The sequence below is a fragment of the Oncorhynchus mykiss genome, chromosome 8 (assembly GCF_057628025.1).
Source record: "Oncorhynchus mykiss isolate SJ-2025 chromosome 8, ASM5762802v1, whole genome shotgun sequence".
NCBI classification, from domain to species: domain Eukaryota; kingdom Metazoa; phylum Chordata; class Actinopteri; order Salmoniformes; family Salmonidae; genus Oncorhynchus; species Oncorhynchus mykiss.
Window position 1 is genome coordinate 27455819 of NC_143029.1, and position 27270 is coordinate 27483088.

The 27270-nt window shown below is 39.8% G+C and overlaps 1 protein-coding gene across 1 annotated transcript; it reads left to right on the top strand.

Moving 5' to 3' along the window:
- The first annotated feature begins 1989 nt into the window (after window positions 1-1989).
- LOC110529718 (sphingosine-1-phosphate phosphatase 1) lies at window positions 1990-26135 on the top strand. The gene is made up of 3 exons (XM_021612180.3): window positions 1990-4147; window positions 11625-11714; window positions 22184-26135. The coding sequence occupies exons 1-3, from the start codon at window positions 3332-3334 to the stop codon at window positions 22733-22735; spliced, it is 1458 nt and encodes a 485-aa protein (XP_021467855.1). The 5' UTR covers window positions 1990-3331; the 3' UTR covers window positions 22736-26135.
- The last annotated feature ends 1135 nt before the right edge of the window (window positions 26136-27270 follow it).

The following is a 27270-nucleotide window of genomic DNA, read 5'->3' on the forward strand; positions in this document are numbered from 1 at the left end:
GAATGTCTCTTCTGTCTGTTTCTCACTCTTTTCAAATGATTAAAAACGGGTTTATTCGTTACTGTTTTTCAATCTCATGAATAGCCTTGCTTCTAAAACTTGATGCTGTGCCCCAGCCTCCAGCCTCTCGGATCACCGTCCAACCACCAGCTCCAAAGGCAAGTGCTTAATTAGCCATTTTTGACGACCCTCCCACTCTGTCTGCTGAATTCTTTCACTTTGCTATTTTCCTGAATAGGATGTTGGTGGGAGGAGCCGGGAGGTCGTCAGCCGTTCATTGATGACTCTCTCCATGCAGACACTTGTGTTTTGGTTGTGGCATTTTGTGGCTTGTTTATTGTGGCACCTCAACACCCCTCATTATCATCATCTATGTACGCAACCACTCACTCACACCATTGTTAATTGTATATGTTTTACTTTAGTTAAGGAATAACACTATCTACATTTAAAAAAGTGTATTTGTCATCGTTTAACATTGGAGAGTGCTAAGATATTAGTGTATCATCAACATTTATACAGCCAGGACCATCGGCAGAGGGGATTACCCCTTTGGGAATAAGTAATCCCGCGCTGCAGGCCTGCAGTGGAGATGGCACCTCCAGCATAGACATGGTTAAAGACCTGCCTGTGGTTGGGAGGGAAGTGATTGCTACCCATGGATTATCTGGAAATGCCAATAGAGGGACTTTAGCAAAGCTGACCCTTGAGAGAAAAGTCTAACTGATAATTGGTAAGGGAAACATTTAGATCCTAATGCAGCAATAAGGTATTTCCAGTGGCAAAACCCATTTAACTCAAATGTTTTACTTTGACCCGATTTTGGATTTGTGGAAATTGTGCAAAAAAACAAGTTTCCAGATAAATCACCCCCCACTCCCCGAGCAGCACTGAGGGAGAAGATGAATGATACAGGTTTATATACCTTCTTGTCAATGTTTTAATATACACTTCTTCTCTGTTTGATAAAAGAACGCTTATTGGGCAACATTTCCTTTAACCCCAAATGACCCCTTATTCAGTTCTAAACTCAGCAAAAAAAGAAACATCCTCTCACTGTCAACTGTTTATTTTCAGCAAATTTAACATGTAAATATTTGTATGAACATAAGATTCAACAACTGAGACATAAACTGAACAAGTTCCACAGACATGTGACTAACAGAAATGGAATGTGTCCATGAACAAAGGGGGGGTCAAAATCAAAAGTAACAGTCAGTATCTGGTGTGGCCACCAGCTGCATTAAGTACTGCTCCTCCTCATGGACTGCACCAGATTTACCAGTTCTTGCTGTGAGATGTTACCCCACTCTTCCACCAAGGCACCTACAAGTTCCCGGACATTTCTGGGGGGAATGGCCCTTAACACTCAACCTCCGATCTAACAAATCCCAGACGTGCCCAATGGGATTGAGATCCGGGCTCTTCGCTGGCCATAGCAGAACACTGACATTCCTGTCTTGCAGGAAATCACGCACAGAATGAGCAGTATGGCTGGTGACATTGTCATGCTGGAGAGTCATGTCAGGATGAGCCTGCAGGAAGGGTACCACATGAGGGAGGAGGATGTATTCCCTGTAACGCACAGTTGAGATTGCCTGCAATCACAACAAGCTCAGTCCGATGATGCTGTGACACACCGCCCCAGACCATGACGGATCCTCCACCTCCAAATCGATCCTTGTCCTCCAGCTGGTCCACATGAACGGTTGATTCAACTCCCTGATTCTCTCAGCTCCCTTCTTAGCAGCCGACTTGATGTCGGACCACTTCTTTTTTATAGCGTCACTGCCCCTTGCCATACCCCCGACGGCAGAGACCGACTCGGCCACTCTCGCCCATCCTCTCTTTTTCGTCTCGCAGTGACCCCGCAGTTATCGAGTTTCCCCAACAGCAACCGTTTCCTGGCTGCTATTTCCTCCATCACTTCAAGCTCTTGTTTACTTAAGTTTTTTTTTTTATTGTGCTTTCCTTGGTTATCCATTTTTGGTTTTGATATAGCTAACGTAAGTCTGGTGGCTATAATGTGTGAAAAATAGTTTTTTTTTTGTGTATAGAGTTTGCAGCCAACTAAAAAGGTATTCTCGAGACAAAGCAAAAAAATGATTGTAATAAAATGGAAATATCAACACTTTAATATAGAGGGCCAAATCCTGTCACATAGGCTTATTTATTGGTTTCAAGCACGTTACTAATGTCAATGCCACATAAGAAGATATTTACAAAGTTCCGACATTTTGCACTTGAGAAATAGCAACTTTGCTTAACTTTCTATATAATTCCACGATAACTAAACCCTTGTTTTATACGCTAATGAAAGCGATTAAATGTTTAAATCAAACTTCATCTGAAAGTTTCAGAGTTTACTATTTGAAACTCAACATGTTTTAGAACTAATTTCAATACGAAATATGCTAACATGATTGCTATTGCTAACTAAATCGTTGCATAGCGACTAATTTTAAGACGCCATTTAAGCAGTTTGTAAGAAGATATTTGAGAAGTTCGTAAACTAAGATTGATTTTCTTATGTGAAATTACTCAACACCTTTAAGATTTCATGATTTTCTTATGAACTTCTCAAATATGGTTGTAGTTAAGCAAAGTAGCTATTCCTCACGTGCAATTCCTCAACATCTTATGAACTTGATTTTTAATTTAATGTTTTGAGTAAGAAGTGTTTTGTGAATCTCTAGACCCAGCTCTCCAAACGTTGTCAATACGTTCAGTACTCACCAAAATATGGAGTTTCGTAGAGCATCTATCATCATTACTGCACTTATGTACTTCCAAAAAAAGGTCTAAGTAAACATGTAATCGATGATCTTTCGGGATACTGTACTGCTGCTGGATCAGCCGACCTGCGTGGTAGTAATTCGTTATTTTATTCGAGGTGCAGAAGGTGGATTTGGTGAACTGAATGTATTTAAATTATGTAACAACATTCCAATCTTGTTTAGCATTGTCTAGTCGTCCATGCTTCCACTATTTGTATACCTTTGCGTCACTTTCAATTAGGGACTTTTATTTTGAAGTCAACCCGCAAATTCCACCATTGTTGCTAATTGTTATGGTGGTGAGCTTCTCAAACGCGCCGGCCACAGGCATAACTGGTCCGGATTATTTTGCGACAAGTAGCTACCTACATCAGACTCCCCTCCTCCGATCTAACTACAAATTTTGTATTCCAACGACTTTTCAACTAAACTGGAGTTTATCGTATTTCCTCTATTTTGTCTGTGAAAGCTACCTACAGTAGCGAACGAGACTCCATTTTGCATTTGATTTGGAGGGCGGCTAGCTATCTAAACTAGTTTGTGTCAGACGTACTATGGCGAAAGATCTAAAAACGATGTTCGTACGGTGTTGTGGGTATTTGCAAGATCCGCACCATGTAGCATCATTTCAAAAGCTCTGTGGTGTCCAAGGCTCATTCCCAGTCAAACTGAGCAGGAAAGAATGGGAAAATGATTTTTTTGTTAACGGTGCCTGCGTGAAACGCCACCAGGACCAAAGTGGAAACGGCGAGGGACATGTTGGCGGACAGCAAATCGAAGGTCCTCTGCAAAGAAAAAGCGTAACTGCCGGAGAACAACATAAAGACTGTTCAAACAAGCTGCAACATGGAACAGCTCTGGTGTCTGGGTTAGGGGAGACACCCGAACAACAGACGGTTTCTCATGAGGGAAACAGTCAAAGTAGCGGCTGTAGATTGACTGGGAAGTCGTCCAAAGCTGTTGAGAGTGACCGCGAGAATGGGGACTCTAGTGGAAGGGTCAAACCACTTCGCAGGAACTCACTGACTGGGGATGTAGGCCAGGAGTTTATTATTCAGAATAAGTTCCTATTCTACCTTTTCACATTCGGGTCCGAGCTTGGTAACGAGATGTTCTTCATTGTTTTCTTCCCCTTCCTAATTTGGAATGTAGATGCTTTTGTCAGCCGGCGAATCCTTGTGGTCTGGATTTGGAATCTTTTCCTCGGCCAATCTACCAAAGACATTGTCCGCTGGACGCGACCAGCATCTCCGCCTGTGGTTAAAGTGGAGGTGTTTTACAACTCAGAGTACAGTATGCCATCAACGCATGCCATGTCCGGGACCGCCATCCCTTTCTCTCTCTTCCTACTCACGTATGGACGCTGGCAGGTAGGCTATGCATCAAACCTAGCCTATGATCACAATTTTGAAACTAAGATTTGTTTACAAACAATTTAGTATTTTGGGATTCCGATGTGGTATTGACAGTTGAACTAAACTCATGAAACATTTATCCACCACATTCTAAAGGCACTGTAAATATATTCAAAATTGTATCCCAACGCCCACACATTCGGACTGAGCATTTAAGTGGCTCAGGGAAATAAATTATGACCAAATATATTTGAGTTGTATAGAAAAATACACAGTGATTTTTAAAAATAGATAAAGTGATGATTTAAAAAAATGACTGCATGAGGGCTTTAGAATTTCATAAAGTTTTGTAATGGAGTGGCAACGGGATACAGCGTTTATGTATCCCAATTTGCCCAGGCAAAAAAAAAATAAGGATATTTCTGCGCATGTGCATGATTTAAATAAATTGTTACGGGGTGCTCGGCGGCGACGACGCCCCCTTCCTTCATCGCCTTTGTCTGGACGTTTGGGTCTTTGCGTGTCAAACAAAGGCACGTCAAATAACGCAGTTCTATTATACAATGGTGTGTGTAATAAATTTGCACGTGCAATCCAAGCGCCGCCACTACTGTCAGTAGCACTGTCAAAGCAGTACAAAAAAGTCTGCAAACACCGGCCACCAACGATGTGTTTACTGTACCGAGTTGGTAATAAAGCATGATTTATTCGACAGCACCAATACAACCAGCCTGAAAACAATGACCAGTAGAAACTGCAGTCATTTTCATTATTCTTAACAAGGATTCCGGCTAAATCATTGCTAGTGGAATTTGCGGTTTGTCTTCAAAATAAAAGTACATCGTTGAAAGCGATGCAGAAAGTTACAATTGGTGGAATTGTGCCATATTTAGACTAGGTAATGTTGAACAAGGTTTGAATGTGAAGCAATGAAATGGGGTATCAGTCTACTCTGTGACAGCCAACAGAACACAACTGTGAAAAGTTTACGCAAATATCAGTGTTGTAGCTCTTATGTGAAATCACCTTCCCAGTCAGCCTATTGTGTGTATTGACATTCATATTGCACTGTAAAGCTTTACCCCATTTCATTGATCTCCAATCCTTAGGTATCAGTCTACTCAATACCCAATATATCTTTTCCCAACGTCCTCCTCAGTTATCAGACTCCAAAACATCCACACAGTATTGTTTTTCCTCGGGAATAGTGTTCAATACACATAGGTTGACAAGAACTGTGGCTCAATTCAGTTTCAGAGTCCCGCAATAAGAGCTACGATGCTAATGTTCTCTGGGTGTTGCTGACTAGACTGATCCCCCATGCCATTGATCCACAATCCATAGGTAAGGCTGTACAATGAAATAAATATGCCCACAATGCAATTCTAAAGTATAATACATCCAGTGTGATTTCAACAGATTTGTCAAATTTACAAATTATTGTCTTGTTGTTTTTCTATAACATTCCAACCTCGTTTAGCATGAGTTATTCAGTTATGGCATAATTATACTATTTGTATTCATTTGCATCACTGTCAAAGACATACTTTTATTTTGAAGGCCAACCTCAAAGTCCACTATTGCGGCTAATCCTTATTGTGGCTAGCTTCACATAGATGTGTCCGACCACCATTAATCAAATAAGAACTGTCTTATAAATTAGGGTTATTTTAGACGATGACACCTTGCTATATAAGCTAGTTAACTATAGCAACTGAAACAGATGAAGTCGTTTTGGGGGAAGAACTTTCCATGAGCTAGCTAGCTCTTTTTTTTTTTATGACCAGCACTGTAGGTGCGCGAGACAACTTTACCAGCATCATAGCATACGTATCGATGAGTCGTTACTTATGAAATACGAGTGATGGTGTAATCACTGTGAAATAACTACGCAAAAAAATAATGAACGCTTTAAATTATTATTTGACATGTATATTTTTTGACATGCAAAGACCCAAACAGCTTTCCATAGTTCGCTGGTGTAGCCTTCAACATTTATGGAATGCCGTAGTTTCAGATTCTCGCAATAAGAGCTACGATGCTAAACTTCTCTGGCTGTCCTTGAGTAGACTGATACCCCCATGTCGTCATCCACAATCCATAGGTAAGGCTGTACAGTGAAATAAGTGTGCCCCCAATGCAATTCTAAAGTCTAATACATCAAGTGTGATTTCACATTTTTGTCAAATTGTCTTTTGTTGAATTTATATAACTTTTCAACCTCGTTTAGCATGATTTATTAAATGATGGCATAATTCCACTATTTGTAGTCCTTTGCTTCACTGTCAGCAAGACATTTTTCACTAGTGTGGTTAATCCTTATTGTGGCTAGCTTTACATAGGTGGGTCCGACCACCATTAATCAAATAAGAACTGTCTTATAAATTAGTATTTTTTTAGATAGTTAGCAAGCAAACTATAGGTACTGAAACAGATTATGCTGTTTAGCTATGTTTTTGGGAAAGAATATTGTTTGCTTCCATGTTTGCTAGCTTTTTTTAAACGTCTGACTTCAACTGTATATTTTTGGGAATGTTCGCTCAAATCGCTGCTGAATTTTTTATTTCAGCTGTTCAGAAACATGTTCAGCTACATTAGAAAAATTAATATGTGCCTAAAATAACACATGCCCATAATGTGATCTGTATGCTTAGATTTAAGAAAGGTTTCCAGAGGGGCGAAACTCCATAGCCATTGCCTATTCATTTTTTAAAAACTGAATGTCTAGAATGAGCTTTATGATACATTTACATAACACTATCAAATTCTATGGCAGCCATGTTAGCTCCTCATTAACATTACATGGGGAATATTTAAACAATGCTTTAACTGAATGTTTAGAATTGGAACAATATTCTAAAAGTTGGCTCTAACTCTCTAAATATATGGCCCTGGGTACACTTACCCGTAGGATATTAAAAATCAGCTTTTCTGTGTCGGAATGGTTTGGGGGTATACCGGTCATTAAAGGGGAACTGCACCTGCTTATTTGGCCTCGTTTTTTTAGCTTGCTCCTCAAATGCTGGATGCCATGACAGAAGCCAACTCGGAGTTGGCCTGGGGGTGTGATTTGATGTGTGTTTCTTGGGTGTGTCCACCAAGACACCCATCTGTCTGATCCTTGCTCACAAGAGTGTAAACCAGCTGTGTAACGTGAGCCCCAGTTAGAGGTGGGGGAGGAGAGGGACACAACAGCCAGAATGACAGAGGGATTCATGTGATGTGGTTTTATAACAATTCACAGCACATTTAACATTTGCGGGACATGTTTTTTCGGCAATCCCAAAGTTGTCTGTCTGACCGCCCGCAGCATGAACCATTCCAACCGCGCCTCAGACTTCTCTGTCGGGTCCTGCGGTGATGCGGGGCTCGATTGCGAACACAAGGTTAGGTAGAGGGTACCTAGCTAGCAAACGTTAGCTAGCCCAAGTGTGGCTTACAGCTAGCTAGCTAGACAAGAAGATCCATGGTCTCTCCCGGTGAAATTGATTTTGAAAATTATTGTCTCAATACTCTCACCACTTGAGTGTTGTACATAAATAAAGATCACTGTAAACAGTAGTGTCGTTGCAAGGGATTTATTATAGTTAGCTAACTATATGGAAAACAGTGTTCGTCTTCTCATTCTGCAGCAAAAATCTGTCTGACTGCCGACTGTTGTCACTGCAGCGCAAGTGAAAACTACTTAAAAATCCAGGCACCATTTTTTTTTTTCCCGGACTGCATGATAGTTCAGATTGTGGTCTCAACATTACAATATCATGCATGGAGCTCAGAGATGTGTGAAATTGTGCAATTTAATCACAACTTTGAACCTTTTTCAAATGTTTTTATTTAACTGGGCGAGTCAGTTAACCTCTAGCGACGAGCAATCCCGTATCCGGGATCTTAAGTATAGCCTCAAGCTCATTAGCATAACGCAACGTTAACTATTCATGAAAATCGCAAATGAAATAAATATATTGGCTCTCAAGCTTAGCCTTTTGTTAACAACACTGTCATCTCAGATTTTCAAAATATGCTTTTCAACCATAGCAAAACAAGCATTTGTGTAAGAGTATTGATATCTAGCATAGCATTAAGCCTAGCATTCAGCAGGCAACATATCACAAAAATAAGAAAAGCATTCAAATAAAATCATTTACCTTTGAAGAACTTCGGATGTTTTCAATGAGGAGACTCTCAGTTAGATGGCAAATGTTCAGTTTTTCCAAAAAGATTATTTGTGTAGGAGAAATCGCTCCGTTTTGTTCATCACGTTTGGCTGAGAAAACCCCCCGAAAATTCAGTCATTAAAACGCGAACTTTTTTCCAAATTAACTCCGTAATATCGACAAACATGGTAAACATGGTTTAGAATCAATCCTCAAGGTGTTTTTCACATATCTATTTGATGATAAGTCACTCGTGGCAGTTTAGTTTCTCCTCTCTTCAAAATGGAAACATTCACGCACCTGGAGATTACGCAATAGTTTTGACGGAGGACACCAGGCTGGTAAATGTAGTCTCTTATGGTCAATTTTCCAATGATATGCCTACAAATACGTCACAATGCTTGCAAACACCTTGGGGAAACGACAAAGTGTAGGTTCATTCCTTGCGCATTCACAGCCATATAAGGAGACATTGGAACACAGCCCCTCCAAAATATCTTGTTTAAAACGGGAACGTTTTTCATCCAAAAATGAAATACTGCCCCTAGAGTTTCAAGAGGTTAAGAACAAATTCTTATTTGCAATTTATGGAATTTTCCAAGAATTCCAAACGAGCATGTTGACAGTTGATCATGCCCCTCTTAGTGTTGTATCAATGATCCAACATCTATTCTGACCAAAGTATTATTGCAGATCATTTCATGATGTACTTAGATGTTGTATAAAGGTAAACAAAATAGGGAAACCTGTCACCTTTTTAAACATTGCTTAGGCCCAACTCAACATCCTTGCCTCCTTTCATTCAGGTTGGTTGCTCAAATTAGCTAATTTTCCAGTGAAAACAGAGTGAAACATTTGTGGCTGCTTACTATTGCACAATAGTCTGCTTTTTAATGCTGTATGCTCACTGCTTGTACATTAGCCCCGACAGCCCCCATATCCTAGCAAGCAATCTTACTGGTTCAGTCATATCAGGAGAGATGTGTTGTGATGCCCTCTTAATGGGAAAAGTAAGAGTGGCTAATCTCAGAACCAATACGACTGAACATGTGTGATAAGAGAGAGAACAGGCTGTTTCATTATCCCTTGTGTAACTGAGCCACAGACTCAGTTCAGCAGGTTTAAAGAGTGTGTTGATCCAGCGAAGAGAAGTTAGCATCTCCCTGCAGTTTTGGGTGAACTGTAGCCTAGTAGCCTAGTCCATGTGATTGGATGTCCAGGCTTCTGTCACAGCCTATCCCCACCATGACATTTCACTCATGACATTGTCATTGGCAATCATCAGAATAAGGCCTTCTACTCCTCTCCATTTTTATGGTTCGATATTATCTGTTTAGTTGACCAATGAGCACAGAAATGAATGCAATTTGCTAAGCCTATTTGGTCGAAATATAGCAAGACATTTGCTTCGAATTCCGATTTACAGTAGGACTGTTTCAGTATCATCTAGGCCCGGAATGGCCAACTCCAGTCCTTGGGGACTTGATTGGTGTCACTTTCCCCCAGCCCCAGCTTACACTGCAATAATCAACTAATCATAATCTTCAGTTTAGAATGGAATTAGTTTAATCAGCTATGTTTGCTAGGGATTGGGAAAAGGTGTGACACCACTCCGGCCAGTAAAAAGCATATTATAGCCCGCTTGGAGTTTGCTAAAAGGCTCTGACCATGAGAAACAAGATTCTCTGGTCTGATGAAACCAAGATTAAAGTCTTTGGCCTGAATGCCAAGCGCCACGTCTGGAGGAAATCTGGCACCATCACTATGGTGGTGGCAGCATCATGCTGTGGGGATGATTTTCAGCAGCAGAGACTGGGAGATTAGTCAGGATCGAGACAAAGATGAACGGCGCAAAGTACAGAGATCTTTGACCAAAACCTGCTCCAGAGCGCTCAGACTGGGGCTAAGGTTCACCTTCCGACAGGACAACAACCCTAAGCACACAGCCAAGACAACGTAGGAGTAGCTTCGGGACAAGTCTCGAACAGTTCTGGAGAGACCTGAAAATAGCTGTGCAGCGACGCTCCCCATCCAACCTGACAGCTTGAGAGGATCTGCAATGAAGAATGGGAGAAACTACCCAAATACAGGTGTGCCAAGCTTGTAGCGTCATAACCAAGAAGAATTGAGGCAGTAAATTACTGAGTAAAAAGAAAAGGGTCTGAATCCTTTATTTTTTTTGCAAACATTTCTAAAAACGATTTCATCAATTTAAGAATAAGGCATTAACCTAACAAAATGTGGAAAAAGTCAAGGGATCTGAATACTTTCTGAATGCACTGTATTGAAGGAGGGTAATTCGTTCCTCCCCAAAGCCCCCAAAAGGTGTGACAACCATCCCCTATTATGGATCGCCCCCATGCCAGTACATTTAGATCTGTCCCTAACCAGACTCAATAAATATCTTAACGTTACAAACATCTTAACATCCTTCTGCCAAATAATCTTTCTATAGATTACAGTGGGTCTCTGCCTATAAATCTATACCAAATCACTCAAATATTAATGACTCATTTCAGAATCAGTTTTTCTTGAAGGGGAACGGAGACAAAAGCAGAGACCTCTTGGGAAAATCTGCCTTGTCTATGGCATTAAAATTCACGGTTCATTGTTAATCTGTCCATCAAACATCTGGGTAGGCCTATTCTGATACTTGAAGAGTCTCATTACTGTACCTTTTTGACAATGGGGCTATTCAATCCTGACCCTCGAAGGCATTGTACAACTTGTTTTCTTTTCTTCCTTGTGGTTAGTCTCAGGTTAATAAATGACTTTCTGTGATTGGCCTGATAGTTCTCCCACCTGGTTTCACCATAGACATTAAAACCAGTAGATAGTCATAGGAATACGTGGATGACATCAGCGCTATGTAAAACTCCCAGTGGAGCATGAAGCCGGGAATTATTCGAATTTGAAGCTCGCCATACTGCTGAATGGCACCAAAAAATCACTAAGGATCATGGTGAAAATGGCCATAACTAGCAAAGGATCATGGACGATATAGTCGTTTTCATCCTGCCTGAAAGCCTCGTAGCTTGCCAGCCCGTGATTGGTCTATGTCAGCACGTGTGACGACAGGTCGCAGGTCTGAATCAGTCTGATTTAATGAATAGCCTAGCCAAATGAACAACCAATAGGCCTATTGCTGTGGCCCTCCAGGACTGTAATTGAATAGCTTTTTACACACTTGAGATAGAACACACTGTACCTGTGACTGATTGGTATTCAGCTTGTTAAGCACAGCTAATAATATGTATAGGCTGAAGTTTTTAAATCATTAATGTGAACAATAGTAACCCCCTCCCCTTTTTTTCCTTGTTTGTTGCTCTTGCTCACAGTACCCTTTCCTGTTTGGCTTGAGTCTGGCCATCTGCTGGAGTTTCCTCGTCTGTGTAAGCAGAGTCTACATGGGAATGCACTCTGTCCTGGTAAGTCAATAGTATTTTAGACCAAACAAGAACCTTTTCTTGAAATATGAGGGGGTAAAACATGCATTCTAAGAAATGTTTATACATTTGTTGTTGAAGACATTCAAGGTTTAACCTGCAATCCAAACCGAATCCATGCTCCGTTTCACGATAGTTCCACCTCGTGGTTTCCGTCTTGCCATGCCTTCATTGAAACACCTTATTCTAAAATAGGATCTCCATGATAAAATCAATCTACTTTCACCCCTGCTTGTTCAATACAGATGTTCTGTACACACCAGGGTGATTTGAAAATGGTGTGATGTTTTTCATATTGTGTTGTACTGCTTTGGGTGCATGAATCACTTAATAAAATAACTAATTATTATAACCACCACACATAATCAGACAAATGTAGACTATCCTCTGTCCATTTGCTCCAGTGCATATTCAAGCCAGGCTCAAAACATGCACTGCCACTTCAGAAAAAAAAAGCCCTGTACCTGACTCGCTTTTCCAATAGTTGGACGTTTACAGGAGTTAACATCGTCTTTTGAATGTCGTGATTATTTTAAACAAAAAATGTATAGCCTATGCCTTTTTTAAATTCAGGCCCCCTTTGACTTTTCCTAAATTACTCTATTTAACACACTGACGTTGTTAGAATGTCTATCACTAACATAATTTGTGTTAGGAGAACATGTCACTGGCCCATCTACACATATCAAAGTTAATTTCACACATATAACAATAGATGTAGCCTTAAAACCAGATTAAATTGTGTCTGATGGTTGACAATATTATCAATTGTCAAATTGTGACTGATGAACAGCGCAGCGTGTGGAATTGAAACGGGAAAAACTAAAAGCAAGTCCTTCTACAGTCGCATCATTTTGTTGTACGATTTTTAGTCTTTTATAAAACATACACAAACAACATCCTACAAACATCAACTACATCCTACAAACATCAACTACATCACACCTGCCCAGACCCCCTAGCACACACCCCCATCTCCAGAACACACATCACTTTCTGCCACATGGCCTGAAACGGCACCATTTTGTTTCTTTCCATAGCCCACGCACATTCAATATATTAAATAATAAATCATTTGATTTTTCCATTGTTAATGATAGCCGATTTTGATTGGTTTTCCAAGTTTTTAGTATCTGTTTTTTCAAGATGAGTGATGTAGAGAATTGTCCTACCCATCGGGTTTCTCACTACACCCTCATATACCATGTCTTGAAATAGGCAGACTTTCCAGACCTTAAAGCATTCCCAGAAGGCATGGCTTTTTCACTCATTATTACTTAAAGGAAAAATATACCCAAAATCACTCATTACATTAGTGTTAAATAACACTGTTAGAACAATATTTTTTGTGAACAAATGTTTCATTTTGTCATTATAATAAGGTTGGTAGCAACGTGAAAATCGTTGTGGAAATCTGTTGCAACTCGAGTCGACTACAAAAGCCACAATGCAATGCTCTCTCTATGGGGTAGCTGTAACTACACACAATAATACTAAAGTCAATATCAGCATGTGGAGTTTAAGGTGATTTTTACAGCTATCAATTTACGAGTCTACAATCTCACAATGTTCAACCTGCAGATTGATGTGCCTCAGAGTGGAGCCCCCCCCCCCCCAATTTTTTAAATTTAATTTTAAATAACATTATAGGATTTTAGTTTTTGGTCCAAAAATCACCAGGAATTGAGCTATAAATTACTTTCATTTAGGAAATCTGTTCAAATATTCTCAAAAATAAAAAAAGAGACGTGATCATCTCCCAATGTAATCAAGGTATGATTTGTATTTGAAAATGACAATCTCTTAGTTGTGGTCATCTTGCAGAGTACAAATTATTATAATTATGTTCCGGCCTCCCGACCATCCGGACTGACAAGAATCAGCCTGTGGCGGGATCTAGTTGCCTACCCCTGCTCTACAGCTTGATAATATGCTCAATCAAAGTTTAAGTTGAATTTCCTAGGCTTGTCTTAATCTTATGGCTTAGATCCCGCTAACGGGATTGATATGACAGCCAGTGAAAGTGCAGGGCGCCAAATTACACCATTTTAAAGACAAACTTGTTGTTAATCCCACCACTGTATCCGATTTCAAAAAAGCTTTACGACGAAAGCACACAATGATTTAGGTCTGCACCTAGTCACAGAAAACACAGCCATTTTTCCAGCCAAAGAGAGGAGTCACAAAAAGCAGAAATAAAGAAAATGAATCACTAACCTTTGATTTTCATCAGATGACACTCATAGGACTTCATTACACAATACATGTATGTTTTGTTTGATAAAGTTCATATTTATATCCAAAAAAGATCAGTTTACATTGGCGCATTGGTTCAGTAATGTTTTGCTTCTAAAAATCAGCCGATTTTGCAGAGCCACATGAATTTACAGAAATACTCATCATAAATGTTGATGAAAATACAAGTGTTATGCATGGAACTTTAGATACACTTCTCCTTAATGCAACCCCTGTCAGATTTCGAAAAAGCACAACATGCAATAATCTGAGTACGGCGCTAAGACACAAAAACAAGCCATACAGATATCCACCATGTTGTGCAGTCAACAGAAGTCAGAAATACCATTTAAAAATATTCACATACCTTTGATTTTCATCAGAATGCACTCCCAGGAATCCCAGTTCCACAAATGTTTGATTTTGTTCAATAAAGTCCATCATTTATGTCCAAATACCTCCTTTTTGTTTGCGCGTTTAGTACACAATCCAAACTCACAAGACGCGGGCAAGTCCAGGCGAAAGTTCAGACGAAAAGTCATGTTCGTAGAAACATGTCAGACAAAGTATAGAATCAGCCTTTAGGATGTTTTTATCATAAATCTTCAATGTTTCAACCGGAGAATTCCTTTGTCTGTAGAAATGCAATAGAACGCAGCTAACTCTCACGCGAACGCCCCATGATCAGCTCATGGCACTCTGCCAGACCCCAGACTCAATCAGCTCTCATTTCCCCCTCCTTCACAGTAGAAGCCTCAAACAAGGTTCTAAAGACTGTTGACATCTAGTGGAAGCCATAGGAAGTGCAATATGACCCCATAGACACTGTATAGGTGATGACATGGAAAACTACAAACCTCAGATTTCCCACTTCCTGGTTGGATTTTTTTCTCAGGTTTTTGCCTGCCAAAATGAGTTCTGTTATACTCAGACATCATTCAAACAGTTTTAGAATCTTCAGCGTGTTTTCTATCCAAATCTACTAATACTATGCATATATTAGCAACTGGGCCTGAGTAGCAGGCAGTTTACTCTGGGCACCTTATTCATCCATTCATCCTTATTCATCCAAGCTACTCAATACTGCCCCCAGCCAAGTTAAATTATGTAGATTCATCTTGGCCTCTGTTTCACCAGCCCTTTCCCCAACATTTAGTTTCTCACTACAACAAATGTTGTATAATGGAAATGCACAAATCATTTTGTTGCAGTCTTTCTCATGTCATTCAAACAAGTCTGGTGCTTCATGCTCTAAACGACTCAATTTTCTAGTTCTGCTGTCTGTAAAGAAATGGGCGGGCTGTCGGTTGAGCCTAATGTTTCGATTGGACAGAGCTCAGCTTCATCTCAGTTCACTCGCTTTTTATTGCACGACAAGTTCCACTCGCATGTTTTGCTCAGATCATTTAGATTGGTGCTGCCAACTGGGTATATGATTAATCAGTTGGCGAGGATGTTTGCCAGCAAGCTAATGATGTGTATAATATCTAACAAGCGGCATGAGCGTAGGAAAACAGGATAAAACGTTGATGCTGTTTTCTGACTGAGTTGACAGCAAACTCGCATGCCTGCTGCTAGTTTTGAGAACTCACACACACCTCTTCTGCTCCTGCAGCTTGTCGTGGTTTATAAAGCTGCAGAGAGATTTTAAGTAGGCCTAGGTTATTGACGACAACCATTTTAAAACATGTTATAACACTTCCATTTTTCATCATTAGGGGTCCTAGCACCCAAGGTTAAAATAAGCGATGGGCATTTTGAGTCTTTTCAGTGAGGTGGATCATTCGGCACTTTGTCAGTAGGATATCCGATTTTTTCCAAGTCAGCCCATCTTGTGACATTTTGACTTCTGAGGTAAAAATGAAAGGCCTTGTGCACACCTATCACTGAAATTGTTCAGTGGAGTTCACGCTTAACCCATTCAAGTGTGTGTGTGTGTGCACGTCTTTCCAAAGGTAATAAGGTCAAAGTTCAGTTGAGGGCCAACCTCACCATGTTGGATGTCTTATCCGGGACATTTTTTTATTTTCCTTTTTTCCACCCTGACACTGTTTCATATTCAACATCATGACATGGCTCTTGCACAATGTTTACTCTTATCTGAAAAGAACCTTGAACTTTTTCTGAACATCTCTATAGCTTGATAAGATGCTCAATAAAAAGTTTAAGTTGAATTACTGAGGCTAGGCCTAACCTAAATCATGTAGTAGTGCCTCTTTCACAATCCTTTGCCCCAACATTTAGTTTTGAATCACAAATATTTTGTATAATGGAAATGCACCAATTATTTTGTAGCATGAAGTTCATTATTGTAAAGTGATGTGTTTGCCGCGTACTCGGAAAAAACAATTATCATAACGGATATGGAGAATTTTCCGGATGCAATTATAATACACGTGTATTATTATTCGTGATCGAAAAATAGATGTTCAGCTGCCAGCACACATCTTTCTCTTGTTGTCAAACAAGTCTGAGGTGGTGCCTGCTCTAAATGCTCAATTGGCTAGTTCTTCTGTCTATAAAGAAATGGGCGGGCTGTAGGTGGATTCTACTGCTACAATTGGATAGAGCGCAGCTGTATCTCTGTTAACTCGCACTTCATTGCATGAACATTTCTCATGTTCTGCTCCGATTATTTAGATTGATGCTGCCAACTGGTTATATGGTCAATCGGTTGACGAGGACATTTTCCAACAAGCTAATAATGTGTATATTTAATTGATAATGCCAGAGAAGCTGTAGTTTGGAGGATATATTGGCATGGGTGTTCATCTTGGGATGGCAAACCTTGCCAATATATCCTCCAAACCATGGCTTCTGGGGCGTTATCACTTTCATACACCGGGGTACCAACCTATTGAAATAATGATTGACTTATTTCCATTTAACATTATTTTGATTTAATTTATTCATACTATTTCATCCTTCCATGAGGATATAGTCCCCAGGTTGCTACCCAAGCCATCTGGTCGTTCATTTCATTTTATTGTTTCCAGTTAAGGTTCACTGGTCGTTAGTTCGATTGGGCAGGTTGCTATGGCAAACAAAAATTGTTGCTATAGATCCCCCCCCCAGCTAGCCAACTACACAGCTAACACTATCACTCCAGACTGTAGCAGGAAAGATGCTGAACTAGCTGCATTTAGTTTTTCTATTGACAGGTCTTTGTATACAGTGCCTTCAAAGTATTCACAACCCTTTACTTGTTTCACATTTTGTTATAGCCTGAATAAAACATTCATTAAATGTAGATTTTGTATCACTGATCTATTCTTCATGCCTTGGCTGTGCGAGTAAATAAAATATTAGTCCCATCTGTGTGAGCTGCACAATTTACATGGTCACCTCACTCAAAACACCCTATTTTTTTAGGAGGCTAAACCCATGATTTGGGCAAACCGTAAAATACACTATCCTCATGATTCCTTTAATGAAAGTGTCTGCGTGCCCCTGTAGGCTACCTGTTATGCTGAGGTCTGCTACTGTGTTGAGCCACTCCTTTCCCGGGGGAAATAAACGCTCTGGGAAAATAGTGTTTTGATTGTGTAACATTTTAAAATCCTATTGTGGGGAAGACAAAGCTATCCCGTTGTTATAGTTGAATAAAGAAGGTTATCAGCTTTCTGTAGGTATAATTTGTATTTCTCAGCTCTCAATTTTGAGCTCAATAGCAACCATTTTACAACCAAGATATTTGATGTGGCTTTGAGATACGGAGCATGCGACATGCACTTTGGCCATTGCGATTGCATAGGCCTCATTGGGCGCTAAGCTACAACTACAATGTTTTCTGGGACATAAATGTACTGTTGGATTAGCATGGCTACTGGCAGTGGGTATTATATTTAGAGTTAGCAATCTAGCTAATGTGTTTTGAATTTCCACTAACTCAGTTGGTGAATTAGCCACAAATATAGTAAATTAGCCTGAAATTATTTGGTGCACATACACATGCAGGCAAGCACATCAGAAAATTCTGGAACCCTATTTTAACAGTAAAATATAACAACAATAGCCTAATTGTCAACCCAAAATGCATGACAATCACTGGATTAGGGTGCACATTAAAATATTTTGAATCACAACATAAGGATGATGAATCAACTTATTTCTTGAATCACATCTCAGTAGTCTACTTAAGCAATAAGGCCAGGGGGGGTGTGGTGTATGCCCCATATACCACGGCTAAGGGCTTTTCTCCTGCATGACACAACGCGGAGTGCCTGGATACAGCCCTTACCCGTGGTATATTGGCCATATACCATGATGGGTTCTGACTTCTAAACTTGTCAAAGGAATTATCCTTGTTCATGATATGGAGGGAGAGAGGGGAATGCAGAACATGGTATTGTTAGACATCAGGTGTCCTGTTGAAAGGATAAGTGCCACCGTCTGGTTTCTACACCAGAAGGTAATGGTTATCTGTAGGATGAATGTATATGGTGGGGTCAATTAAGGTTGGATATCAGCCAAGGGCTTGGAGTGTTATTGAGTAAGGGGAAAGCAATCACATGGTTGTGGTCACTGATAAGGGTGGAGAGCTGTGGATTAGTAAGGAATGGGGGCTGAGGTCAGGTCACATTAAGGGAGAGGGAACAGTTGTTATTACCCACATTACTTATTTTCCTGCCTAGCAATAAGGATGTAATGTTTAGAGAAGAGGAGGAGACTTCACCTAAAGTGGGGTATAAATACTTGTGCTGGTGGGAACATGTTTTTGTCTGTTCAACTGTCTGACACATTTGGTGAATAAACATGGTTTGAGCTTTTCATACTTGTCTGTTAGTTTTTACTCTGTTATTTAGAACCTAACAACCACAAACCCCCAGATGCCTTATTGCTAGTTTTTGTCATATCAAGGCTGTCAGCCAATAATTTTTTATAAAGCACTGTGAATGGATTTATAAGATACTAAAAATATATATATATATATATATATATATATATATATATTGCGTGACTATAAGAAAAATCATGTGCAGTTCCACCAGGGGAAAATGTTTGCCTGGAGCCCTGACTTAATAGCTTTTTCCTTGAGTCATAAAAGTGCATTGAAATGAGTAAGGTTTGTGGCTACTTGGAGACACCAGTTAGACCTCTCACTCAAACCCATGTCATTGTTTTGTGCCCCAAATGTTCCATGTATACCGTAAAACTTAAATTAATAGCCTGGGCATTTATTTGTTTAAATCATTGAACACAACAGGTGCTTTTTAGAGACAGGCTACTATTTGAGGCAGGTATCTATTTCCTTAATGCACAAAGCTTTTACTAATTCGCATAGTTAATTGTTTAATTCCAGCATTCACTTCCAGTATTTTCATACATTTCTTTATCTTGTCTAAGTTGCCAAAAAAAATAATACTTTTCCTTGACAGAATAATTATTTTGTGAATTCGTACTGTTTTTGTACTTGCCAGTTAGCTAGCAGTTGTTGTTGCTGTTAGCAGCCAATGCCTAGACGTTTCTTACTGGGGATTGAAAATGGATGAATGCCATAAAAAAAATTTGTCATTTACTGAATGTAACAAATCAAACATTAACCTCATAAACAATTAATGGTAACTCATGGTAATCTGGTAAACAATACATTTTGACCCAGCGTTTATTTGGTGGCTATTTGAGACTCAGCATTTAGTTGAATTTTTAAGGTATATTTATTATGTTACAGAATGTATCGAGAGTATTTTCAGATTTTGTTATCAACAAATTCTGGGGGAAAAGTCGATGTAGAATGCACAGAAAGTCAAGTGTAATGTTTGGATTCAGTCTTGTCAGATGGACTGTTGTGTTGATTATGCGTATGCTTTTCATATTTCTTCTGTAAGAAACATGCCAATTTTGCCCTATCCATATAGGCCAATTCCCAGAAGTATATAGGGTTAATTGTTACATAGTTCAAATATGTTGTAGACAAAATAATGAAAAGGGATGTATGCTAGCCACAATAAACATAAAATATTTGTAGGCTACTTCAACACGTACATTGAATGTTTGCTTTTTGCTTGACTTGACAAACTCGTGACTCGATCTTACAAAGCAAGACATGGACCTGACTCGAGTCTCGACCCGTTCTACATGGGACTCGACTTGAGACTCGGGCCTTATGATTTTGAGACTTGCTTCTGACTCGAATAACAGTGACTTGGTCCCACCTCTGCCTGGCGGTATGAAAAACAAATGCATATAAATAATTTTCTAAAACCTTTAAATTTGCCTTTATTGCCATTTATGTCACGCCATTATGTCCACGTTACACTGAATCTGAGGAATGGGAGAACACCAGCCATGACCACCTAATCTCCTCTCCATTCTTCATTTTCACCCAATAACTCTCTTTTGTAAAACAGCGAGGGGGATGATCGTTCTGTGGGAAGTTGATGTATCTGAACAGGCCATCTCCTCACTATATATCACAGCGCTGGTCATCACCGATACTCTGTATTGGCCAGGGGGATTGTCTATTATATTTACTAAATATTCAAGTGACCGCTCTAACAATGGAAATATATCAAAAGGACCATTCTAACCAACGAGACCTCAGATACACGTGTGAACAATAGGCCATAGAGATAGAGGACACCTCTTTGTATCTTTGCCATTATAGCATCTGTGACAGCATGGGCAGTGCCATTGAGCCTATCTCCATTTTCAAGTAGTCAATTTTTTTTCTTCATTGGCTGATTGCGCCCAAAATCACCATCCAGTTGACTACTTTCAAATGGTGGCAGTGTCCATGCTAAAACGGGTTATATCCATGATGGGTCTATATCTCCGATATAAAGTTGTTTTTGGGTAAGTTTCTGAAATGCCACGTGCCCCCCCCCCCCCCCCCCCCCCCCCCCCCAGATGTCTGGACCATTCTTGATACACACAGGAAACTGTTGAGCATGAAAAACCCAGTTCCTGGCACCTACTACCATACCCCGTTCAAAGGCACTTGAATATTTTGTTGTTGTTGCCTATTCACCCTCTGAATGGCACACACAATCCATGTCTCAAGGCATATAAATCCTTCTTTGTATTTAACAAGTGATATCAATAAGGGATCATAGCTTTCACCTGGATTCACTTGGTCAATCTATGTCATGGAAAGAGCATATTTTGTACACTCAGTGTATATCAGTGCATTTGTATCAACCTAACCATTACGAAACTTCTATTAGATCAAATAAGCCTCATTGGCAATGAAAAAAAAGTGTCCGAATTCGACACTCATTGACCTCCATACAAAAATTCCTCACTTCATGGGCTATTTTTCGTGAACAGGTTTTGGGCTGAGTAAAACCTCTAGCTTTGCCTCTTCCTCTCTGGTATAAATTATAATGGATTTATATATTTTCCACAATCTGCCTTTTTCTGGCCTGCAAATTGATTTTGACATGGATTTTTTAAAATTGTGCAGCCCTCTGTTGAATTTCAAAATCCCAATGTGGCCCTTGAGCAAAAAGGTTTGCTTAAGGGCGAAAAAAACAAAACAATCTGTCTATGGTCTGCGGGGGCCCTCTAGCATCCAGGGGCCCATTTTTCAGAGTGTGTGTCAGTCAATCACTCCAAAGTTGACTGAAGAGGAGGATGTGGATTACTTAAGAGAGCTGAGTTCAGGTTTTGGGATCATTGCAAGTTTGCAAACTTGATTTTCTGGTTAAAATCCCTTCATTGTATTTCAGATGACTTAATGTCTTTATTGAGGGAAAGATGAGGGACAATTGAATGGCTAATGAAGTTATTTAAATATATTGCCTCTGTCTTTTGTCTTGTAATCTCTCACCAAATAGAAAGTAGAGTAAAATGGTGTTTGAACTATTTTGTTGTCATGTCATTTGAACATTAATTATTTTTTTTAAATCACAGATTAATAGTAGTAGTTGAAATAATTATAGATCCTGTGTGTTAAGAGTAAGGGTGCTTCCAAGGTTGTTGGGTTTCTATCCGTCAAAAATCACAATCTATCCATCAACCATGGGCTCCCTCCTTGTTTTTTTTAATGACCAATTTATCCCTTTTACCAAAGAGCACCTTCTAATTACATAGACCTACTATTGTGTACTCTAGCAGCACTTCCCTTCTTTTTATCCACAAGTTATCCATCAACCAATTGAAGATGTAGTTCCGTTTTTCCAAATAGTTTCTCCCCACCACATTGCTGCGTTGACATGTGTTTAATGTATTTTGGTTTCAAAGCACCCTAATATCCTTTGCAATCTCTTTTACAGGAGGTCATCACTGGCTTTCTATACAGCCTGCTGATCCTGGCCGTCTTCCAATCAACGTTGGACCAGATTGACAGTTTCTACCTGACGAGCCACCATGCACCACTAGTCATTGTCATCCTGCACGTAGGCTTAGGCTTCCTGGCGTTCACCCTGGACTCATGGAGCACCTCACGGGGTGACACAGCGCAGGCTCTGGGCACTGGGGCCGGGGCTGCCCTGGCCTCCCACCTCAACCACCAGCTGGGCCTGCTGGCCGACCCACCACTTTCCTCCCTGCCCCTGGCACTGCCCCCCCTGAGTGCTGCCCTATTGGCCCGCTCCCTGCTGCGCCTACTGCTTGGGGTGGTCGTCCTGCTTGCCACCCGGGCTGCAATGAAAGCAGCCACCATTCCGCTGGCCTGCCGGGTGTTTGGGCTGCCTGCTGGTGATGTACGGCAGGCACGGCAGCACATGGAAGTTGAGCTATCTTACCGCTACATCGTTTATGGCACTGTGAGCTTCAGCTGCGTCTGTCTGGTTCCCCTCCTCTTCAGCTACCTGAACCTCTCCTGAACAGACTCGATAATCTGCTAATCAGCCTCCACCCCTTGTGCTTAAACAGTACATATGTACAGCAGAGACATGGCCACATGCCTATTATATTATGGTGACCGGGAGACTAAAAAATATATGTTAACTCTAAACATCTCCAGCAACTTTTTTTGGGGGGGGTTGTCTTTTTCATCTGTCACCAGTTGTCATGTTGTCAGTCTGTGCCGTTAAAAGTAAGCCCAGCTAGCACATAACGTTCTGAGAACCATATGTTTCTTAGAGCTTGGTGAGAGTGTGGTTGTCTCATGGTTATTTTGCATACAACCTTCCCACAAGTTTCTGGGAATGGCGCATGATAGTTGCTTGGATTTGAAACATTCTCAGCACATTTAAGGAACTTGATGTGCTGAGATATTTCATTACTATAACAAAGTTTCCCAAAAGTTCAAACATGGTTACATTTAAACGTTCTCCAACTGGTTTGACATTGGGTAAGTTCTCAAATAGTTCAGAGAACGTTAACGTTCTTCTGTAGGAATTTCAGTACTTCAGCATTACGTTTCCTCATGGTTCTGTTTAAAGCAATGTTCTCAAACTGTTCTAGAATGTTATTTTAAAAAATACATTCCGTTCTCAGCGTCAACAGCATATTTTTTAAGTGTGTTCAGGTGTTGGCCACACCTGATCTTAATGAGTGCTTGTTTCCTTTGAAATGGGTTCTGTTTGAATAGGTTAAAATGCGTTGTAAGAGTAAAAAAAAAAAACATTGCACTCCATCCTGGTGGCGTAGTGGACTAATTCATTGGATAGAAAACACAGATCATAGGTTTGAATCTCATTGACGCCATGTCGCAAAAAATAAATGTGTTTGCATGATTTAATGCCTACGCAAATTAATGTCCATGTGTTCTTCCTGTGCTCAGAGTTCAAAACAGTTAAACTAAGCTAGCAGTGTTATTAAAAGTCTTATTGAAACATGTTCTTAGAATGTTATTTAATTAAGTTCAAATCAGAATGTTAATAAAACCTCCTGGAAAACTTTCAGGGAACCGTAGTAAAATGTTCTCAGAACCTCCCTTCTACCTAAAAATGTATGTTCTCGGAACAGGCAAAAATGTTCACTTCTGTTCTCAGAATGTTTAAGAAATGTTGTGTTTTACCGGTCAGGAAATGTATGCTTCATTCCCAGAACCAATAGGAAACCAAAAATGTGTGTTCCCACAACTTCCAAAGAACCAAACGTGCTAGCTGGGAGGTGTTTGTTTTATATTAGCCAAAATCCATCTCCTCTTGATTACGCTCTGCTCCCAACAGAAGACCCTTTAATAGAAACACAGATACTGGCCCCAGTTTTTTTCAAAACATTTAAGCCAGATCATAACGATCCTGTGTTCAATTCTGCTCCCCGTTCAGATGTCGTCCCTCATTTTTGTATGTAGTTTTATGAAGAAACTGAAGCAAATCTAACATATCACATGTGCTACAATTAAGATCATGTTATATGAGCCCATGAGATTTGGGTCAACCTTTTTTTAAATTTGTGTATCTTTCTAAAATTAAGGGGAACAAAGTTGATTGTGGAAACAGGATTGAGACTAAATCTCCCCTCTGTACCGTACAGGCCCTTATCTTGCTCACTACATCAATATTATTTACCCTTGAAACAAATAAACAGGAGGTACCTCTTGAAACAATAAACTGGACTTAATTCCAACCCCTACAAGTACAGTTTGATGTCATTTCAGTTATCATTTTCCCTTGAATTTATAGTTTTGTTCATAGGAACATACCACAAAAATGGCACCTTACCTTTTGAGAGAGACCATGCCCCTCCTGGATGTTTTTTTTCCCTCAGAAATATGTGAGATTTGCAACTTGCAAGTGGAAGGATATTATACTCACTGTGATCTCAAGGCATGATTATTGGGGCATTAATCTGATGTAATTACAATGGCTGTGTTTACACACAAGGCCTAATCAGATGTTTTTATTTCATATTCAATCCTTTTTGTCTGACTGTCCACATTCAGTTTTACACATTTACATTGCACATACACATTGACCCTGCCTTTTGAAATAGCACACAGACATTGGTTATTTAGTGTCACTGTTCCTTTCTATCGTTTTGTTGATTTTTTTTTTTTCTATGTTATGTCTTTAGCTAAACCTCTTTGGTCTTATTTATAATGTAGACTACTGTAACAGTTTTGCGATATCTCTGACGGGCTGACATGCTTGCAACCAAGATCAGTGTTTGTTTCTATCTTGACACTGAGAATGACAACAAAAAAATCAGTTGAGAGCAAAACAATCCGGTGACATGCAGAGCGTTGGAAATGTATAGGATTTTAGTACCACTGCAGAGCATTGAACATGTATAGGATTTTAGTACCACATACAAATGTGGTACTAAATTGAAACTCAAAACATCAGGGACCTCGTTTATAAAACATTCTTATGCACGTATTTGATTGTACATTTAGCTTACAATGAAATCCTCAACAGATTATTTAAAAACCTTAATGTGCGTACCTCTAAGTTAGCAGCAGACCATGCTTGCAACTGTATTCCAAGCAAGACGTCATTTTGCTCCTTTGGACAAATGGAGGCACATGCCATAGGTTAACTGTAAGGACGTTGATCTAAGGATTTGTGGTCTACGAATAAATATTATGGTTATATTAAGAAAATTATTAGGAAAATCAAATAAATTGTTGTCCACTTCATGAAACAATTTGGTGAGTTGGTGAAAGCACTGTATGGCAAAATGTTGTTTATTTTTATCGTAATAGTATTGCAAGATAATTCTCGTCTGTTATTACGTGACGAGCTTAAATCTGTAGGGCCAAATGCAACCAATATTGGCCACCATATTACTACAAGGTGATCTCTCGTTAAACCATCAATTCACACTAAGATCACCTGCACAGGGATCTCAAATGCTTTCAACATTTCCTGATCCCTTAAAGTCGAGCTACGCGCTCGGTCGGTGTGATGTTAGTCTGCTTTCGCCCCAAAATGGTTTCATTTTTTTCTCAACAGGGTATTATTTGTGGTATACACCTGGTCATTGAGCAGACCAAGTGCAGATTTACCTATTTGACAATCATTCCGTACAACTGAAATAAACTATTTCCTCGTTTTCCATGCAAAATCTACTGTTGCAAGTTACCCTACACATTTTATGAATGGAAAACTCATGTGTACGTACTTTAACATCTCCAATTCATGTAATTCTTTAACAACAACTTGTCTTAACACTGTATAGGCATTTCTTATCAAGAGGATTAATTAAAATATCCCAGAACTGTCCACCTCTAAAATGTGTAATTAAATCAAGACAATCACAATTGAGTTAATATAATCTGTTTTCATTAAATTGTTGTCGAATAAAGTTGTCAGATGACTTTTTAAATTCTAATTATGTTAATGTTTAAAATGAAATATTCTTACAATGAATACCAGCTTTGCAATTTTCAATGTTCCTAATGGGTACATTTTTCATTGGGGTTGGGAGTAGAGAACCTAGACGACACTGTCTGGTATCAAACTGACTTGACACGATAACAACGGGAGATAAACTAATATACAGTTGAAGTCGGAAGTTTACATACATTTAGGTTGGTGTCATTAACTCGTTTTTCAACCACTCCACAAATGTCTTAACAAACTACAGTTTTGGCAAGTCGGTTAGGACATCTACTTTGTGCATGGCACAAGTAATTTTTCAGCAATTGTTTACAGACAAATTATTTCATTTAAAAATCACTATCACAATCTCAGTGGGTCAGAAGTTTACATACACTAAGTTGACTGTTCCTTTAAACAGCTTGGAAATGTCCAGAAAATGATTTCATGGCTTTAGAAGCTTCTGATGGGCTAATTGACATTATTTGAGTTAATTGGAGGTGTACCTGTGGATGTATTTCAAGGCCTACTGTCAAACTCAGTACCTCTTTGCTTGGCATCATGGGAAAATCAAAAGAAATCAGCCAAGACCTCAGAAAAACAATTGTAGGCCTCCACAAGTCTGGTTCATCCTTGGGAGCAATTTTCAAATGCCTGAAGGTACCACATTCATCTGTACAAACAATAGTACGACGCAGCCGTCATACCGCTCAGGAAGGAGACGCGTTCTGTCTGCTAGAGATTAACGTACTTTGCTGCGAAAAGTGCAAATCAATCCCAGAACAACAGCAAAGGACCTTGTGAAGATGCTTAAGGAAACAGGTGCAAAAATGTCTATATCCACAGAAACCGGATCCTATATCGACATAACTTGAAAGGCCGCTCAGCAAGGAAGAAGCCACTCCTCCAAAACCGCCATATAAAAGCCAGACTACGGTTTGCAACAGCACATGGAGACAAAGAAGTACTTTTTGGACAAATGTCCTCTGGTCTGATGAAACAAAAATGGAACTGTTGGCCATAATGACCATCGTTATGTTTGGAGGAAAAAGTGGGATGCTTGCAAGCCAAAGAACACCATCCCAACCGTGAAGCACGGGGGTGGCAGCATCATGTTGTGGGGGTGCTTTGCTGCAAGAGGGACTGGT

What these genes read in the sequence shown, in the direction of transcription:
- LOC110529718 (XM_021612180.3), top strand. Translation starts at nt 3,332, where the DNA reads ATGGCGAAAGATCTAAAAACGATGTTCGTACGGTGTTGTGGGTATTTG. An exon ending in TCACGTATGGACGCTGGCAG is followed by an intron (nt 4,148 to 11,624) that starts GTAGGCTATGCA and finishes TCTTGCTCACAG; the next exon opens with TACCCTTTCCTGTTTGGCTT. An exon ending in TGGGAATGCACTCTGTCCTG is followed by an intron (nt 11,715 to 22,183) that starts GTAAGTCAATAG and finishes TCTCTTTTACAG; the next exon opens with GAGGTCATCACTGGCTTTCT.